At 34.7% G+C, this 14,899-nt stretch overlaps 1 protein-coding gene across 1 annotated transcript in view; it reads left to right on the top strand.

Annotated features, from left to right (window-relative positions):
* Window positions 1-379: 379 nt before the first annotated feature.
* The window catches only part of LOC122812094 (beta-microseminoprotein-like), a 67,524-nt gene continuing 53,004 nt past the window's right edge, over window positions 380-14,899 (top strand). The window contains exon 1 of the mRNA XM_044084370.1: window positions 380-404. Within this exon, the coding sequence (XP_043940305.1) occupies window positions 395-404 (10 nt within the window). The 5' untranslated portion in view covers window positions 380-394. The remainder of the gene's footprint in view (window positions 405-14,899) is intronic.

Here is a 14,899-nt window from a genome sequence, read left to right as displayed (position 1 = left end):
CGTTTAAATGATTTTCATTCGCCAAACATGTGTGGAAGCATTCAAAACATTTGAAATAATTACCGAGATAAATGAAATGCCCAAATTAGTGATATAATGATAAACATGTTTGAAATAATTTCCGAAGTGCTTAAAATATAGGAAAAGGCTAAAACATCCAATTTTTTTTCACAGTGTATGACATTTTCACATTAATTAAGTCTTTTCAAATAATCCAAAATGTCTGGAATATTCACAGTTTTTTGCAGTGTTAAAATAAGGCATTTTCAGAGAGATTTTTGTACAGCTGGGCATAATTACAAGTACCTGGTCTATGTTTATATTTAAACAAATTTTGTTGTTATGGCAGATAGATTTCACAGACCTGAACCACTGGTGTTCGATAATAATATTGATGAGAATTGGTGAGTGTTTGAGCAAGAATATGATATTTTTGTACAGGCTGCATTTTCTGATAAAGACATACATACAAAAACATTTATACTTTTCAATTTAGCTGACTCAGAAGCCATTGAGAGGAAACATTCATTTGTGTATGCATCTGAATTGTATGCAGGGGAGGGGGAGACCCACCATATTGTGATACAGGCTGAAATGCAGGAAGACTCTGAGTGCTAAAAAAACATAAATTTAGAGAAATATGTAACCCTCAAACAATGGAAAGGCATATACTTTACACAAGAAATCAAAAGCCTGGTGAAACTATTGCAGCATATTTTACTGACTTAAGCAATAAAGCAAAAATGTGCAGATTTGGTAATGTACAAGATGTGTTGGTGAAAGGCCATCTTGTGTGTGGTGTTGATAATGATGCAGTGAGAAAGACTTTTGCTTCAAGACAGTGAACTAGCATTAATCAAAGCCACTGAGATTTGTCAAATACATTAGCTTACAGAAAAGCACATGAATATGCTTACAAATGTGAAAAGCATGATTGCAGTATCTGCTGGTGCGAATGTTGATAGTATACAACATAAAATTAAGCAGAAAAAGAAATATAAACAAAAGGGTGTGGCAGCCAATCTTATTATTAACTGTCACAATTGTGGAGGCAGTCATGAATCTAAAGAGAAAAAGTGCTTATCTTTTGGTCAGCAATGTCACAAATGTAAAAATCTGAATAATTTCAAAAGGCTTTGCACAACCTTTTATTAAAAGAGAGCATCCGAGAAAACAAGTAGATCAGATAGAGTGCTGTGAGCAAACTTTTTATGCTGATGGTGTCTCTGATCGATGAAAACAGTTAATACAGTAGACTATCAGTTGGCAGCAAAGAGTGAAATATATTGTACTGTACCAATTAATGGGAATCACGGAGACCTTAACGTAGACACTGGATCCAAGTGCAATGATTTATCAGCACAATTGTTTGCTAAAGTAAAAGCTGGTGATAAACTTGATTTAGAAAAGTGTGCAAAACTAGTCACTTATGGTGGTGAAGAGAATCAGACTGATGGCGCAATAGTTCTTTCATGCCATTCTGCTGGAAACAGCTGTGACTTACAGTTTTATGTAGTAAAAAGACATGTGCAGTTACTGTTAGCCTCAAAGACGGTTTGAGAACAGGACTGATTTCATTTAATAAAGAGGTCCACCATATAAGTATGAACTACAAGAATAATTTTACACAGAATATTTTCAGTGAATATGCTGATATTTTCAAAGACGAGCTTGGTAAACTTCCTGTCACATATTCCATGAAGTTACACCATGAAGTAAGCCCAGTTGTCAGACCAGTAAGGAAGATTCTGGTGGCAATGCAAAGCAAAGTAAAAAACAGAACTTGACAAAAAGGTGAATTTAGGTTCCCTTACTCCAGTAGAAGAACCAAATGAATGGGTATCCTCCATGGTTGTAGCTCATAAGATAAGCTCAGATGATATTTGAATATGTATTGATAAAATATATTTAAAACAAAGCATTTAAACTTCCTCATCATCTGATGCATACAGTAGAACAAGTAGCCACTCTCATGCCAAATACCACTATTTTTTCAGTCCTGGATGCAAAATGTTCCTTTTAGAAAATGTCGTTGGATCACAAGTTTCCATTGTTAACCACATTCGGTACACTATTTGGTAGATAAAGATTTTTGAGAATGACATTTGGGATAAATTCTGCCAGTAAAGTATTTCAACATGCAATGGAGAAAATTGTTGTAGTTATCCATGTACTATTATAGTAGACGACATTATTGTAGGGGGCAATGGTGAAGGCAAACATGATAGAAATCTCAGGAAAGTTCTAGACCATGCATGTGAAGTAAATCTTAAACTGAATCCAAAGAAATGCAAATTCAAACTGAAAGAAGTTACTTATATGGGACATTTGTTTATCAGTTCTGGCTTACAACCAGATCCGTCTAAGTAAATAGCAATTCTTGAAATGTCAGTTCCAGACAATGTCACATCGTTATGACATTTTTTTTGGTATGGTCAACTATTTAGGAAAATTCATCCCAGACTTGAATGAGCTTTTAGCACCGCTATGTGAGTTGATACAGAAAAATTTAAACTGGTCCTGGTTAGAATAACACCAAAGAGCATTTGATATTCTGAATCAAAAACTTGCCAGTCCACCCACATTGAGATATTATGATGTTCGTAAACCTGTAACTCTTTCATGTGATGCTTCAAAGTATGGCCATGGTGCATCATGTCTTCAAGAAGGCATACCAGTAGCCTATGCATCCAGAACTTTAACTCAAACGGAGATGCAGTATGCACAAATGGAAAAAGAGCTTTTGGCAGTAGTGTTTGTATGTTTGAAGTTTGGTGATTATATTTATGGCAGACCTATCCAAACAGAGACTGATCACAAACCTCTAGTGACAACTTTGAAAAAGCCAATACATACAGCTCCAACACACTTGCAATGCATGACGTTAAAACTGCAAAAGTACACTTTCAATATTGTCTATACAAAAGGCAAATATTTATACCTTGCTGATGCTTTGTCATGACCACCGAGACAAACAACTGAGCAGCATGGAAATGAGAAAGCAGACTTTGAAGTCATGGAAGTCATCATGTCTTGCTGAACCAAGAAATCACACTGCTTCAGACCCACTTCTCCAGAAGCTGAAACATGTTATCAGGCAAGGATGGCAAGCACAGCAAACTAGTTTACACATGACATACAGACATGTTTCCTTACCAAGACAGGCTCATCATGAAAGGTCCAAAAGTGGTAACTCCTAAAGCCTTACAACAGGAATATATCAAAATGTTGCATCAGTCACCCATGTACTGATTCAACCAAAAGAAGGGAAAGGGGCATTGTATTTTGACCTATATCAAAAGATATACAAAAGGAAACTCTAGCATGCTCAATTTCCAACAGCACCAAACCATATCAACAAAATGAACCACATCAGCTAAACCAGATTCCTGAGTTACCATGGTCGACAGTTGCTACTGATATTTTAGAATGGAATGGTCATTACATTACTTAGTGTTAGTAGACTCTTATTCAAATTGGTTTGAAACTGACCTTCTTCCTAACTTAACATCCAGCACAGTCATTATGAAATTGAATAGACACTTTTCTGTCTATGATAGTCCGCACAGAGTCATATCTGACAATGGTGCAGAGTTTACAAGGCAGTAGTTTAAGAAATTTGCTGAATCTTGGGATTTTGTCCATATTACTAGTAGTCTTGAGTATCCACAGTCCAATGGATTAACTGAGCATGTCGTTCAGGGTGCAAAGTATTTGTCGGAGAAATTCAAGAGAGATGGTACTGATCCAAGGGACATGGTACTGATCCAAGGAAGATGGTACTGATGTTTTCCTTAACTTAATCTCAGAAACATTCCTGGAGATAACTTGCTTGGTTCACCTGCTCAGAGATTGATGTCCAGAAAGACTAGAACAAATCTTCCAGTCAGTAAATAATTGTTAATACCAAATTCAAAGAACAACAGAATGGCCAAGTCTCAACTTTCCAGAAAATGTCAGTCTGAAACGTTGTACTACAATAAGTCCAGTAAACCCCTCAGGTCATTAAGACAAGGAGAAATTGCGAGAATGTAAACATCTAAAGGATATGACTGAGTGGGAACCATCAAGACCATTTGTGAATAATGGAGATTTTACATCATACAATCTGAAGGAATGGATTTCAGAAGGAATTGAAGACATGTGTTACCTGTGTCTGAACCAGTGACACAGTAGATTGCCTGTGCTGATGACTATTTCTCAGAGTGACTCTACACCTGTTCAAAGTCCAGAGGGAAGTGTACTTTCTTCAAATAATCCTGATGTGATTCCCAATGTTACAATTATGAAAAAAATCCCTAGAGATTGTCCCTGTTGCTAAACCCAGTCAAAGTTTTTATGGGACCAGATCAAGTAGAATTTCCAGACCCAATCCGAAATACACAGTGACTTGGACTAGAGTTTTCTCCTATTGCATGTCAAACAAATTAAAGAGGGAGGATGTAGATCAGTGTGTGTATATTGCACCTAGTCAGCCCCTGTAGATAGATAGTACGTACATATAAGTGCAAGATCAGTGCCATTTTGTATAGTCAGCCAAAGTGAATGCAGGCACCAATGGAGATGCACATGCAAGTGTGTTTGTAGTAATAAGTCAGTTAGCTTATAAAGTTCGAAGTATATGTTCCAGTTACAGCTTCTGATGTGTTTATGTACAATAAACGACTTGAATGCATACCCAGCCTCAGCGTCTTATTTTAATACATGAGACATGTGCCACCAATGACCAAAGACTATTAAGATAAAAAGCTTATTTGCTCTTCATTTGTATAGTTACCATTTAGATATAGGTTATTGTATTAAATAGTCACTAAGCATTTAGTAATTGCACAAACCAGGCACAATCATCCTAGATCAAAGTTACAATCCATATGGAGAGCAGGAATCCAAATACACCCATATGTTGCTCAGCAGTATCTAGCAGTCCATAAACAAGGCTGAGATGCATTGTGTACAGAGTGAATAATGTGTGTGCATGTGCCTCCTTTTCTGGGTTATCATATATTTAACTACAAAGACTCTATAACAGGACAATGTGTTACTGCATGGGAATACACAATGTGTCCATGGAGCAACAGCAGGAAACTTCTAAGCAAACTACCATCTTGGAGTGATACCAATGTTGATGAAGCCCTTGATGTTAGTTATACTGAGGATAGAAATGGGTATATGCCCACTATCACGTACACTTGTAGAGACATTATTCAGGGATGGGAAAAGGAACTGAAGAACAGTGGGTCAGATAGGATGATGGACTGAGCTGCTGTATCCTTCAGTCCTATATAACATCCCTGGTAACCAAGGATAAAGCATCCCTGGCAACCGAGGTAGGAATAATACTAGAGGTATTGAGGATGACAGTTGAATGGCACTAGAGATTCCATCACTAAAAGGAGTGAGCAGTTTCAAAGTACCATTTCATCCATCTTCGCTGTAGAACTTCATTCAGAATCAGTACAGTCCGGTACCTCATGCCAAGTATTTCATAATTCTATATCAATGTTATATAAGCACAGTAAATGTCTCAAGTGTAGTATGTTGTTCTTAGGATATCATAAAACAGATTTTCCTTGTTTACAGATTGTTGTCTGGTCCTTTAAAATGCACCACACTGTTAATATTTTGTTAATGATTTTACAACAATGAGGAGAATGACAAGAGTAAGATGTTTTTATAACAGTTTCATTGTCGCTTAACACAGTGACTGTTTCACATGCCACCATTAGCTCCTCTACTGCAACAACAATAATAAACCAAAGTACTGGCCTTGAGTCCTGCAGATCTATATTGCATTTCCATTTTTCTGACATTAAGTGTATCAAACTCTTCTTTGTTTACTTAAGGATAGCCCTAATGTCTGCATTTCTTTGTCCCTAATAATCTTGCTTCTATCTTTAGACTTCAGATGTTAGTTGACTTTTGGTGTGAATCTGTTTCCATTTCATGTTGCATCTTTTTTTTTTTTTCAGAAGTTCTTGACATGTACTCTGCTGCTCTTGATAACCTTTGACATTGGTGAATCAGCCTGCATGTTCGCCCAGAAGACGGCCAGAATTACATACGGTATGGGAATGTCCACATAGGGTGCAGCACTGGTTCTGTGACTAGTTCCATGCTGTTAATTTAAGTCTTGAATCCAAGTAATGGCAATTTAGGGGAAAATAGGGGCTGCAAACATATGTTCTGGCACTGATTATTTATAATGTTAGAATACTTTTATGATCCCAGGAATGCATACTCAAAGGTTTGTAGAAAGTAGCCCATACATCTCAACTGACCAGATTTTTGCAGAATGTCTGAATTGTTGCATTATATGCCTGATCCTCATAAAATTTGAGGTTTTCTGGCAAATCATTGAGGACTGAAGTCACTAAATGACATATATTTGACTTTCAGATTTCATAACCTTTACAAAATGCACATTAATGCAAAAACTGTTGTTTTAGCAACTTACTACTTTTATAGGAGTAATATTGATTTTGGGCCTTTGCCACCCCCCACAAATATTTTTGACTTTTACAGACTCCTTGTACTTAGAGGTTGACTGATATGAAGAGGCCTACTGCTTAGGGTTGGAACAGTTTTTTTTTTCATGGTGTGTTTTTCACATGTTGTGGCTTTTGGATATATATATATATTTTTTACATTGTTGGTTTTGATTGGACAAATTTTAAATGACACAAATACAACCAAATCAATGAACACTGGCTAGCAGTGCTAATCTTTATATCTCAGGCCTTGTAAGAATAAAGGCCATATGAAAAAATGCAATAAGCGTCTGGAATCCTTTCCAGGCATGCAATAAATCTGGGTTGCAGCTCTTTAGGTGCAGGTCAAGCCCAGGATATTCAATCAACCTTCTTGTCTGGGAAACCTGACAGTTCAAGAGATACTGCGATGACCAAGTTTCTCACATCAAACTTGGATAAAAGCTTTCCCAAAAAGTCCATCAGAGTCCAAAAAAATTGTTGGAGAAATGTGCACGTAAGCCAGCATATCAAAGATTCACACAAATTCCAGTGATAACCAAGTGATAGCTGCAACAAATATCTGTAATAAAGAACACAGAAAGAAGAAATAGGTGGGAATGAACAAACTACAACTAAGTTTCAGCTTATTACATTCACAATCAACTTATTTAATAAAGTACAGTAATGATCAATGTTCAGATTTCAGTTTTAGCAGCTATCATTACCTCCCTACTTTGATTTAGCAAGAGTAGTGACATAACAGGAAAATTATAAACACCCCAGGGTAACTAACCTTTTAAGTAGTTATCAGTGATAAAGGGAATGAGATACTAAGATCTGAGAAAACACATCAACAGCCAACTAAACTGAGTGCTGAAAAATACCAAATCTAGAATGAAAGACTAGCATTAAAATGCCACAGAGAAACAGGATCTTGATTTCTTAGTGCAGGTCAGTTAATGATATGAAAGTTGACAAGCAGTACCCTGTAAGCACCACCTCTATATATTTTACACAGAGATTCTGTATTCTTAAGTCAACAAAACAAACAAATATAAAAATACATAATGCAGAATACAGATAACAAACATATCACTGTAGCATCTTGTGGCTTCATACATTATGTCGTTGGATCATTCAGTATGCAAACACAAAATGTGCTTACTGATGCAGTATTTAAACTTTATACAGCAATAAGAAAGCATGTTCTACAACTTATTGCAGAACTACTACATAAAATAATAATACAAATTAACACGTGGGTGACTTTGCCCCCTCTGCTCCTCCTTACTTACATAAATTAATTTCATGATCAATGGACTGTTTGAAAGTCAGCAAAATCACAGTGTTAACCAAAATCAGGAAATTATGGACTGCAGATATGAATTTTAATTAAAACCACTGATTTAGAGCTTTCACTTGCAACTCTTATGACTTCATTAGAGCAACAGTGAACATTCAAACATGGCTTTTAAATAATTCAATAACCTATGAAAGTTAAAATCCACATTACGTTACTTTCCTGTGCTGTTAGCTTTAAAATATTTATATTGGAAATATCATTAAGACCTGGTAAAATTAATGAATTAAAATATAATTGCCAAAGTTTTTGTTTTTTCAGTACAGATTTAAAATCACCTCATCATGGTGAAAAAATTTACATAAAATGAAGAATTTAAAACTGTTTAAATCTAGTACAAACAATGCTATGCCTGCATAATACATTTTTTTGTTTGCTTAATTCTTTATTTATAAAATACATTTTTAAAATAATACAGACAAGATATATATTAGTACACATTTTATATGAAATAATGCAATGCCAGTAAATATCAAGTAATGCTGGTAGTGCATGCATAAAATTGAAGGTCCTTACATTTGTGTTAACCTGAATTATCAAAAGAAAATCTATTTCAACATTATGAAAACTAAACAACACATCAACAATGCTTAGCCTCAAAGTGATCTGCAACTTTGGCACAACTTCAGAAAAGTTACAGTGAGGTGTGTACAAGGTGTACTCTTCTTGGTAACTGTTTTTTTTTTTTTATTCGGAGACAAATGTTCATGTGAGGGGTCATATATGTGGGTGCACTTATGAATATGTGTGTCTGTCTGGGAAGTTGCAGTAGAAGGATTATTAAGGGAGTAGGTTAGGGGTGTCCTTTTGCATGAAGACGTGGAGGGCCACAGTTAAGGCTGTCACCTTTTCAAATGCCCAAAACGTTATTTTTTTATGGAAAAAAAAAAAATCGAGATTTTCATGATAGATACTATACAAAAGTAGCACAAAAGACTGGGATTTATTCTTTTTTTTCCATAATAAAAGCTGATCCTTATAAGATTTTAATTATTTGCACTCTTTTGCATAATATTTAGATGTGTCAGAATCAAAATATTTGTTTTATGCTATTATTAATAGAAACTCAGGAAATATTTTTGTCCTAAAATCTCAGGACATTTGTCATTTTTCATGTTTTTTTTCCACAAGACACAAATGCCCAGATAAACAATGTTCTCCATAATGAGGTACAAGTGGTAACCCAAAACACAGTAGTCTGTCTCTGTAACCATGCTAGATGCTAATCAGGAATTTGGGGAAGAGGCATATGCTAATTAGTCATGTGATTTGCTCTGGAACTTCTTGATGTTAGGCATTTACAGAGCGGGGTGATGCAGAGAATTGCTCAGCCATGTACATTAGCGCAACTGCTCCTGGGCACTCGTGGTAATTAATACAGTCATCCATCATAAGTACTGGGGATTTTACTGATCAGGTAGTGTTAGTGGGTGTGAATAAGTGTGCATGTGAGGGGCTGTATGTGTGAGCGCATTTGTGAATATGTGTGTCTGCCTAAGAAGTTGCAGTAGAAGGATTATTGAGGATGTAGGTTAGGGGTGAGAGTGTGTGTGTGTGTGTGTGTGTGTGTGTGTGTGTGTGTGTGTGTGTGTGTGTGTGTGTGTGTGTGTGTGTGTGTGTGTGTGTGTGTGTGTGTGTGTGTGTGTGTGTGTGTGTGTGTGTGTGTGTGTGTGTGTGTGTGTGTGTGTGTGTGTGTGTGTGTGTGTGTGTGTGTGTGTGTGTGTGTGTGTGTGTGTGTGTGTGTGTGTTTGTAGATATATATGAAATGTATATGTAAATGTGTGTGTTTGCGGGTGGATGGTTTGGTTGGGGTGGCTGCCAGACTTACACATACACCTAGACTAATTGGAAAGGCCTGCAACATTGGGTTGGGAGGGAGGAATTAGACACCAGGAATAACTCTGAAGGCATGGGCTGGGGGAGCACTAGCCACCAAGGATAACTATGAAGATGTGGAATGGGAGGAACACTAGCCCTAGGGATAAATCTGAAGACATAGGGTGGGGAAACACTAGCCACAAGGGATAAATCTAAGCACAGAGAGTGGTGGAACACTAGCCACTAGAGGTAAATCTAAAGACATAGGATGGGGGAACACTGGCTACTAAGGATAAATCTGAAGACATAGTGTGGGATAACACTAGCCACTAGGGATAAATCTGAAGTCATAGGGAGGATGAACACTAGCCACTAAGGATTACCTTTTCATTTCATGATTTAACGGCATTTAAACGCAATATGGGATGGGTGCACCACTAAACACCAGTGATACTATAACTAGCATATCTTAAAGGTATTAGAAAGGGTTCCAGTCCTGTACCCTGCCACCTCCTACATAGGACGTTAGCCCTCTGCGCCTCCACCAGACACCAGGGATGTAATACAAAGAATAAATACAACTTTGTGGGAAAAAGGTAAATTACAAGGGGTGGAGGAAGGCTTTGAAAACTGCATCCTTGCCACATGAAACATCAGCATATCAGCATTAACCTGCTTCCCTCTTTGTACTAACTGATAAGTTAGTGCAGTGAAAGCTTTTTAACATATAATGAGGATCTTGGGTATTATTCAATCAATGCAACAGTTCATGAGTTATGATGGAGAACGATAGGGAACATAAAGCATACCTCTCACACATGTAGTGCTAGAAATCCAGACAAAGCCAAAAAAAAAGGTGGGCAAAGACAAACAGTAAGGAATGGATTTTAATTATTCCACACACAAATTTTGAAAGTCACTAATATAATAGCTTTTGCACTTCCATGCATTTACTGAAGGATATGAAGTCTGAAACTTTAATGTGTGGCATTAATGATGGACTATAATAGTCCATGAATTACCAGGACAAGATAAAAGGAAACACTGGGACCATTTGAGAACTGTTGAACAGGTATGGGATATATGGTGTGTGTGTGTGTGTGTGTGTGTGTGTGTGTGTGTGTGTGTGTGTGTGTGTGTGTGTGTGTGTGTGTGTGTGTGTGTGTGTGTGTGTGCGTGTGCGTGTGTGCGTGTGTATGTGTGTGTGTGTGTGTGCGTGTGTGTGGGTGTGCGTGTGTGCGTGTGTGTACGTGTCTTTAATTTAGCTCAAATATGTATGATTAGTCATTTCAATCTTCTGAAAATGAAACATCACCATCATTAAGCAAATAGTTGTATCTCTACTCTTTTCTCTCATTTAATAAGTCCAGCAACCACAGTAAGCTCATAATATACTAAACATGATATCTCATGGGAAATTGTTTCCATGCATTATCATCTACAACAGTATAACCATTACAAATATTAAATAGATTGACTCATACATTTGGGTATCTTTTCATAAGACAATTTAACAGTAAATCTCCACGAAATCATAACAAAGGATTTCCTTAAGCTGACTAAAAATCTATCTCTCGCTAACCAGTTCCTTACTCATAATTTAATAAATGATTAATTAAAGAGGTCATTAAGCAGAATAGGTAGTAACCTTCCAGTGAAATATTTTCCAAAGGTACACCTAAAAGACAATGATGCATATCAAACAGTAAGTGGAAGGTAGTTTAACCATCACAATCACCTTAGGTATTGTGAAGCAGTATACATTACTGTTACATATATTTTAATTTTGCATTGCCAAAATATATTCATAAATTTTCTTATTTAGCTTCTTCTTTGTCATGCCTATAAAAAACACCGGCCATGAATTACATGAAATCAAATTTATTAGTCCACTTGACAAGCAGTTAAACACATTGTCACATACAATGACCTTATCACTGCCATCAGCAATCACATAAGTGTCATTAAGAAAATATCTGCAATAACTGCAGACACCACATATGTATATACTGTTTGCTTTGGGTCTGCTTTACAAGACTGAAATCCCACTTACCTGACTTTCACAATGCTTAGACAAAAAGCGGACAACCCCATATCACTGACGGCCTGAACACTGGCTTACCACTCGAGGTGAGTAACCGCTTGGCCAAACTAAAACATTAATTAAAACCAAAGCAAATTAAACCCACCCATGTGGGAGACTTTGCCCCCACACTCCTGTATGTGGGGAGCTGTGCTCCCCATACCCCCCTAACTAAATATACTAAATCCAAGATTGCACTACTGCGGGGGTAAGGGGTAAAGTTCAACATGGTGGCCAAGTGGTTACATACCTGGAGTGGAAAGTTGGTGTTTTGGAATGTTGGTAATATGGGGTTGTCAGCTTTTTTGTCTCAGCATTATGAAAGTCGGGTAAGTGGGATTTCAGTCTTGTAAAGTAGACCCATTTGCTTTACATACCCTGACTTTATTAGATGCTTGTTCAAAAAGATCTTTAATGTTTTATGACTTTTTGTTGATAAATATTGATTAATCACTAACTACTACAAACAAGTCACTGTTGCCTAATTTTCATGGAAGATATCTTTAATACATTTTGAGACTACCTTATATTACAAACATATACCTAAAGTTAAATCTTTCTTATTAGTCATAAACCATTGTCTTCACAAAATTGTAAAATAGGGGCATACTTCATTGACCTAAACTGTTTAACTTCTTCAAACACCTTAGCAACTTGATTCAACAAATGTTCTTTATTAAATCCTGCAGCTTGTATAACTTTGTTTCTAATACATTTGTTTTAGATATTAATCTTGTGATACTAAATGTCTTTGTACAACATTTTGTTTAACCAAAATGTAACATATGTATATAAATTTGTAAAGTTGTGTTTTTATGATAAATGTATTTTTTTAAACAGCTTTATTGAGATAAATATTGTCAAATAAACATAAACTAGAGATATGTACATTTTTCAAAATGAGTGACATAAAATGAGAAAATTAAACAAAAAATGTTAAACTATATACAATGACATTCTCCACAAGAATCAAATATTAATAAACAAGTGCATTAAAATAAGAAGATTATAAAATAATTTGCATTACTTGTTCAATAAATCATATACTTTTTTCCACATATTAGATGAATTAGTATTCCTAGAAGATCTTGCAGTATTGGTCAAAATTTCTAAGTTACAGACTTCAAGAAGTACATTTTTTAATTCAACTATTGAGAGTGAAGTATGAGACTTCCAATTTCTTGTAATGATTTTTCTGGCAATGGATAGAATTGACCAAATCAGAGGGTGATTACATTCTCTGATACAATTAGGAACAGCTGTGTTAATTTTTATCTTTCTAAATCACTAGTTATATTTATCTGTAAAAATAGCTTGTAAAAAGGAGTTAACATCTGTCCAAAATGTATTTAATTCTATACAATCAAATATCATGTGTGCCCAATCTGCATTAACAACTTTGTTACATCTCCAACAAATGGTATATTTTTTATTAAAATTTACTTAAAGAAAATGGTGTAATAAAAGACCTATGCAAATACCTCCATGTAAAAATTGTCCAATTAAGTGATGAAGTGGTTACACTTGCTGACTGTAAGATATTTATTTTGTCAGAATCTGTAGGGGGATAATTACTAATTAAAGTAAAATAGTTCCAATAACTTTCTGAAGGATTTTCTAAATCAAATTTGATTGCGTTATATAAATGAGATAAAATATTTTAGATGTAGAATTATGTTCTAAAGCTATTATCATAAATCAAAATAATTTAGGTATTGTATTTATTTTTTGTTGTTAAAGACATAGAATCCATTTTGTTTAGAACATATTTCCTAGCTTCCTGTAAATCTAACCAAGAGAAAGAATCGCATTCATATTGATTTTTTTAATATGTTTATAGTTTTCAGATAATTTTTAGTCATCAATTAAAACCAGAATATTAGGTTTTTCTGTTGAAAAGAAAGTATTTTATTATAATCAGATGAAAAGATGACACCTTGTGTGAAAGCTATAGGAAAAAGAATATATATCCACTCTTTATAAATATTGAATTTATAAATATAATTTCTAAAGGATTTCAGAAGAAGAATTATATAATTGGAGTTACATTTTTGAGAGGAGTAAGATAAGAAATATTATTTTAGAACCCACATAAAGGAGTTAGTATAGTTAACTTCTGAAGTTTGTTGTTATTTATAGAATTACTAATTAAGATTTCTAGGGTATTTTTCCAGTTTGCCGTATAATTATTATCTATAAGTTAGAAAATAGTTTTGGCCATTGAGGAAAGATTTCCAAATTAGGCATTGCTATACCACCTTTTCCTCAGTTTTTCATATGATTAGATAGAGCTATCCTGGGTTTAATTGGGGACCATAAAATTTGTGTATCAATGAATTACATTCTTTAATAATCTGATTAGGAGGAGATAATGAGATGGATTGTATAATATATAAAATTTTAGGTAATAAAATCATCTTTATTATTAAAAGTTTTTCATCCATGGAGAAATTAATTTTATTCCATTTTTTAATAGGATTTCTATTGCCAATCAACTCTTATTATAGTTTATTTTAATGATATAATTTATGTTTTTTTGTAATTATAATACCTAGATAAAGTAGTTCATCATTTTTGCCAGATATTTACTATAAGCCACTTGTATTTCAATTTTTTATGACCAATTAATAAGATTTGAGTTTTATCATCGTTGAATAATAAACCAGATTTCTTTTGAAAAAAAGTTCAATATTACTAAAGAGAGCATGAATAGATGAATCATTATCACCAAGGGTAATAAGAATGTCATCTGCAAACATTTGTATTTTGGAAGATTTATTTGAATTTAATTTAAATCTTTGAATATTTTCATTATTTCTTATCAAATTGGCCCATGGTTCCACAATAAGGGTAAATAATAAGGGAGATAAGGGGCAACCCTGCTTTGTTCCTTTAATAATATGGATTTTTTGGGGAAATATTAGTACCTGTTTTAACATATGATTGGCTATCCTGATAGAATTGAGTGATTACATTTATAAAGCTCTTTGAAAAGTTTAATTCTTCCAGTAATATAAATAAATAGCTCCAATTAACAGAATCAAACACACAATTTATATCTAAACTAATTAGTGTTAGATTATTATTTAAATATTTGACTGATTCTGTTAGAGTTAATTTTCTTTTAATGTTATCATAAGTATTTCTACTAATTATGAATTCCATTAG

Source organism: Protopterus annectens, chromosome 9.part0 (assembly GCF_019279795.1).
Source record: "Protopterus annectens isolate FY-2018-M chromosome 9.part0, PAN1.0, whole genome shotgun sequence".
NCBI lineage: Eukaryota > Metazoa > Chordata > Ceratodontiformes > Protopteridae > Protopterus > Protopterus annectens.
Note: the sequence above shows the minus strand (reverse complement) of the source record. Positions and strands in the feature narration are given on the sequence as shown.